This window comes from Solanum tuberosum, unplaced genomic scaffold (genome assembly GCF_000226075.1).
Source record: "Solanum tuberosum cultivar DM 1-3 516 R44 unplaced genomic scaffold, SolTub_3.0 scf00069, whole genome shotgun sequence".
In the NCBI taxonomy this organism is placed as follows: domain Eukaryota; kingdom Viridiplantae; phylum Streptophyta; class Magnoliopsida; order Solanales; family Solanaceae; genus Solanum; species Solanum tuberosum.
The window spans coordinates 1,489,403-1,495,422 of NW_006238995.1; the positions used below are offsets into that span (position 1 = coordinate 1,489,403).

At 33.2% G+C, this 6,020-nt stretch overlaps 1 protein-coding gene across 1 annotated transcript; it reads right to left on the reverse strand.

The window, feature by feature from the left end:
• Window positions 1-3,958: 3,958 nt before the first annotated feature.
• Window positions 3,959-5,799, reverse strand: LOC102581622 (delta(8)-fatty-acid desaturase-like). The gene is made up of 2 exons (XM_006345515.2): window positions 5,384-5,799; window positions 3,959-5,275 (listed from the first exon to the last, which is right to left on the reverse strand). The coding sequence occupies exons 1-2, from the start codon at window positions 5,574-5,576 to the stop codon at window positions 4,149-4,151; spliced, it is 1,320 nt and encodes a 439-aa protein (XP_006345577.1). The 5' UTR covers window positions 5,577-5,799; the 3' UTR covers window positions 3,959-4,148.
• Window positions 5,800-6,020: the final 221 nt, after the last annotated feature.

Consider the following 6,020-nt stretch of genomic DNA (forward strand, 5'->3'; position numbering starts at 1 on the left):
GCTAACATGCGGTTGACCTGCGATTTGACTAAAATATATTTGACTATTTTTAGAAAAAAAATAAATATAAAATAATAATAAAATAAATAATGATTTAACATAAAAAATAATAACTTATAATATACTTGATTAAGAAAATAATTAAATAAATGATGCATTTTATTTCATTTTAGAGAAAGGGACCCAAAAATGAAACATTTGAATTACATTTGCAAGTGATTAGAATATTAATAAAATTAGATTAATTAGAATTTATTTAATTTATTTTGAAATAATAATTTAAACCAATTTAATAAATTAACGCATGAACATCATTTTGAATTAATTGACTAATCTTTTTTAGGAAAATGACTAAGTAAGTATTTCATTTTTATTAATTGAAAAAAGGCTTTTTGAAGTTATTTGGGAGAAACCTTAACTTGAAATAATTTTTTTACGAACTAAAAAAAAAAGGTGTTAAGTGAGAAACATTATGTAACGCTTCTTTTTAAGAAGAAAGAGTTTTAATTCAATTAATGATATAAAATCTTATTAGTAAAATAAATGAACACAATTAAAAAAAAAATTAAAAGTAAACCAACATAACAAAAAAATAACTCATCTTTTGGTGAATCTAATTAAGTTAATTAAGAATTATAAAGTTAGGGTTAAACGACAAACAATAAATAATCACAATTAAATAATTAAAGAGTAAGGGAGAAATTGAATTTGGGCCCTTTTTGGGCCAAATTCGCTGCTACTATTGGGCTAAACCCAATTTTCGTTTTTTGTATACAGCTGGTGTATATCAGTGTATATCAGCGTGTGCATAAGTTCTTTTCACGTATCTCTTGCTTCCGAACACCTATATTTCACCTTAGCCCTGTATTTTGCGTTTTTGACCTGTATATAAGTGTATACATCTGCATATAGCGTATATTGAATATATATTGTCCATATTAGGACTTTTGGAGGCTTGTATCTGGGTTTCCAGCCCTTTTGTTTTCGTTCTACTGCCTATAACCTGTTCCTCGGCTATTTTTGGACTCGATAAAGGTAAGCATAATCCCCGAAATGCAATGATAGGAGTGGAGTCCCCATGGACTCAAGCGGCATTCGCATATAACGGAAGGAAGAAGAAATATATTAGTACAATTCAAAGAAAAAAACTTTCATGACATAAGAAAATAACCATTTTTTACTTGGGATGGTAAAGAAGATAAAATAAACTCAAGTAAGGGAATTCGAAACAAAAGTGAACAAATGAAACAACTCTCAAGCATAACTATTCAAAACTTAAAATCAAAAGCACCTGCCATTTAAATATACTTCCCTTTCCCAGATAACAAAGAACATAAATAACATCAATTATAAATCTTTCTTAAGCTCAAATAACATCAAGAGATAGACGTGTTTAACGTACTAAGAAATGATTAAACCACAAAGATGAGCATACCAAACAAACATGACTATATGAAATGAGCAATATTGACAAGTTGGGAACAAGAAATGATTTTTTAGCACTTGTATTTTGGGCAGCAGCTTACTGCTAGTCTCAGTCCCTCTTTTAGAACATTATAACCATGATACACACTCTCCAGAAGCTATAAACAAGAAGCAAAAAATTTTCTTTTTTTCTAAAAAAAAAAAAACTTAAATCTGGGCAGAATGAAGACACGAGCATGAATCAAGCGGAATCCATTATTAGAGTACTATATCGAGATAAAAAAAAGAGAAAATACGAACTATTGCATCCAATGCATAACAGACACAACAACATTCAATCTCCGTATTAACTAGCCTTGAGATTACAAAACAATACTAAAAAAAAAAAGCAATGAACCCAAGAGCATGTCTCATGCTTCAAACAACTAAGACAATATTTAACTTGAAAACCAAACATTCCACTATCAAACTTCAGCAGCAAGCTACAAATAACAGGGATGCAAGCTAAGAGAAAGACAGAAACAAACGAGAGCCCTAGTTCACAAACACAATATCAACTAAAACACTAGAATCAAAGACATTTACCTTTGAGAGAGCAGCGAAACAGGGGCAAGACGAGAAGCCACGGAGACGATTTCACCACCAAAAGGAGATTACAAAGACTCCTACAAATAAGCAGGGGAATCACACTATGATCACACTGATCTATTATCTGTTTTGAATATGTTTCGTATATATTTTACTTTCTTTTTTTTTGCTTGAGTTCTTTATGTTCTTTTTCGTTCCCCCCAAAATCCCCCTTGAACAATGGAGAAGGAGGGGATATATATAGGGGGGGAAACTAGAGCTCGCGATTTGGAAGAGTCGGATGAATTTTTGGAGTAGCTTAGGGCAAAATCGTCAATCCGAATTCAATCCGTTTGAATTTTTTCTCCAAAGGGAGGGAAAGTTGCTGCTTGTATCAAATTTCAACCAAAATCCCCCAAAATTCGGATGAAAAGATCAAGGTGGGCGGCCGTTGCAGAGAAAGCTGTGGGAGTTGTTGGATATTGACGCGTGAGGTAGAAGAAAAATGCACACTGCTGCTGTTTGGTTCACGTGAGCTGCTGGATTCGCGTGGAAGAAGGAGATGCGGCGTGTAGAGGGCTTACTGGACTCGGGTCACACTTTGAGGGCTGCGATAGTGGACTGTTTCTCACATTTTTTGGGTTCTGCTCGTTATATTGAGGAAGAAGAACGAGAGTATAGGGGTGCTAGGTCGGTTTGGTATGTTGTTGCTGTATGTATTGTAATGTTGTTAGAATTGGGCTGATTTGGAAAGGAAATTGGAGTGGGCTGGGAATTAGTGGGAAAAAGGAAAATTGGAAAGCTGAAAGTAATGGGCCTGGTTTAAATAGGCCCAAGTTGGGTCTGAAAAATGGGTTTAAAGTGAGGTTAAAAGGGTTGGATCTTGGAGTTTAAGAAATAGTCAAATTGAGTTAAAGTAACAAATTCGGCTAAAATCTAAGTAAGACGAATTAATATAAATCAATCAATGAGCTTCTTAATGTTAACAAAAATAAAATAATTAACTTATATATAAACTAATCGACTCAAAAATATAAACTATCAATAAACTAATTAACCAAATATTTAAATAAACTAAAAACATTTTTTTTTAGACAATTTTCGAACATACCATAAAATGTACTAATTATATATAAATATATATATTATCTTAAATAAATAAATAAATAATAATAATAAAAATACAAAATGACAAAATTACTTGAAAAATGTTTTGGATTTTTTTCTTAAAGTCAAATATTTTAAATCATTTGAAATTTAAGAAGTTCGATGATTAATATTGTCCAAAATTGGGTGTCAACAATGCAGTGAGAATTCTAAAGATCCTCCGGAAGAGCAATAGAGATGTTTTATTAAAAGAATGACAAAAGTTCCACATCGGTGGTTAATGAGACGGGTGGACTCCTTATAAGGCTTAGACATTCCTCCTCCCTTTGAGCTAACTTTTGGGGTGTGAGTTAGGTCCAAGACCTAATTTAACATGGTATCAGAGCAGGGTCCATCTCACCCGATGTTGGGGACCCCAAAATCAAAATTGTCCACGCACCAGATGTTAAGCACTGGGCGTGAGGTGGGGTGTTAAAGAATGACAAAGTGTTAAAAGAATGACAAAAGTCCCACATCGGTGGTTAATGAGATGGGTGGACTCCTTATAAGGCTTGGGTAATCCTCCTCCCTTTGAGCTAGCTTTTGAGTGTGAGTTAGGCCTAAGACCTAATTTAACATGTCTCTTACGTTACCTATAATATGTGAAAGTATCGACGTTGCCTATAATATGTGAAAGTATCGACGTAATTTCATAGAGTCATTTGATCTCAATGCTAGATGAGGAACATAAGCCCAAAACCATGTTCGGGAGCGCTTCCCTTTTAATGAGCCTTACATCGGCGAATCCAGATTAGTCGAGCACCAATACAGATAGCATACCCCAAAATGAGAAATAAAAAATATATATATGTCCAACTAATACCAAAACCATATTTTTTTTTGCATAAAATATGCTGAAGCAGATCGAAGGAGGTTGCATAAAACAAAATCCCATATCAACACCACAGCAAAAAATACATCCAACAACATAGATTAAAATACACACATTACTTAAACAACAACATACTACTTAGTACTTATTTGTTAAAAATAACTCCATGTCCCAAATATTAACCATGAGTATTAACAGCTTCCCAAAGAAGACCCCTGGCTTGCATTGCTGCTGTCTTTAAAGTCCTTAATGTCCAAACATTAGCCTCATAAAATGACAAACTCCTATATGGCAACTTATGTTTTTTGCACAAATCTTGTACAATTGGTGACACTGTCCTCAAATGGCATCTAGGTAACCTTGGAAACAAATGATGTTCAAGTTGAAATTGCAATCCTCCATAGAACCAATCCATCCATGAATCACACGCGATATCGATAGTACCACTTGTTTGTTTCTCAAACCAATCGTTCCCTTCTGGCTGTCCAACGTAGACATCAGCCGCGAAATGATTAAGAGTGAATTGAATATGTTGTAGTGATGTAACACAGAAACTTAAAAGCACAAACAAGAACCTCTCAGTCCAATTAGGCAATGTACTAACAAGAAGAGGAAACCAAGTCCAGAAAACAAGTATTCCCAATATGTTCAAAGCTCTGTCTGGTACTTTCCTTGTCGAAAACAATAACAAGAATGTTTGAACAAAGAGATTCACTCTTGCTACACACATTATAGGGTAATACGTAAAATGTTGATAACTCACAAAGAATTTTGCAACTGAATCAAAAGTCAGCTCTCTTCCATAAAAACTAGAGTTCAATGATTTGAAAAACTTTGTAGAAACTGCAAACACTGGCAAATGTTGTAGATCAGGGTCATGATCAAGGCTATTACACGCGACATGATGAGCGTTATGTGTCCATTTCCACCAAGCAATACTTATCCCAGTAAGACAATTTCCTGTAAGAATCTGTGCCAATTTGTTGAATCCCCGATTTGTCATCATCACGTAATGACCCGAATCATGTCCCAAATAAGATATTTGCATCCAAGCTAATCCCAATAATGCAGCAGAAAGCATATGAACCAAGAAATTTTTACTCAACAAAACACCACAGATACTCAATGACATTAACAATGTCACAAAACAGAAGGAATAAATCACCCCATGCCCCTTTTTTTCAAACATCCCTGCTTTCGAAAATTCAGAACAGAGTTTCCTGTAATCTTTAGACACCTCTGTTACCTCGTAATCTCTTAGATGATATCCGGTGAAAAACTTGTCAAGATATTTCCAAGCAGTACCTATGAACATACGAAATTTCAAAATCTAGTTAGTCAAATACGAAAGGATCGTTAATGTATAAATTAATTCGAATTCTAAAGCAATGGATTCAATTGAACTCGTAGAACCTGGATGAAAAGCAATGAATGCATCAGTAGCTTCTTGTCCAGCCAAACTACGAATCGGAATATCGCCACCTGGATGATCTTTCACCCAATCTGTAACATTGTAACATTTTCCTTGAATTGAAATCCATAAATCATCTTGTTTGTCATGTTTCTTCAATTCCTCCGATGTAATGTACTTTTTATCATCACTCATGATGAATAAATTAAAATTAAAATTAAAACAAACGATTATTAATTAATTAATTAATAAGATCTAACAATCAAGAACAAAAACCAACCCCTTTATAATATGATTAAACAATAATGTAACGTAGGAAAAAAGGGTTGGTTTTTTTTTGGGAGGGGCTGATTAGAGCAACCCTAAAGATGTTTGTAACTACTTTAGGGATGTTTGATTTTTTGTTTTTTTTTGTTCTGTTTTTGGTTTTATGAATGAAAAAGAGTGAATTATATATAGAAAGAAAAGATAAATGATTTTGAACGTTAATAAATATATTATTATTATTATCCTTTTAAAAATGGTTTTTCAGTTTGTTTTGATTTGGGAAATGAATTTGTGATTAGAGAGAAAAGTACGGATAGAGGAACGTCTAAAACGGTATTATTTATTTATTTATTATTTTTTTAAAAGATATAT

Bases quoted from the DNA above. Each gene is read 5' to 3' on its own strand.
- LOC102581622 (XM_006345515.2), bottom strand. From the start codon at position 5,576: ATGAGTGATGATAAAAAGTACATTACATCGGAGGAATTGAAGAAACAT. The intron at 5,276-5,383 runs GTTCTACGAGTT...GTATGTTCATAG, and splicing joins ATTCATTGCTTTTCATCCAG to GTACTGCTTGGAAATATCTT.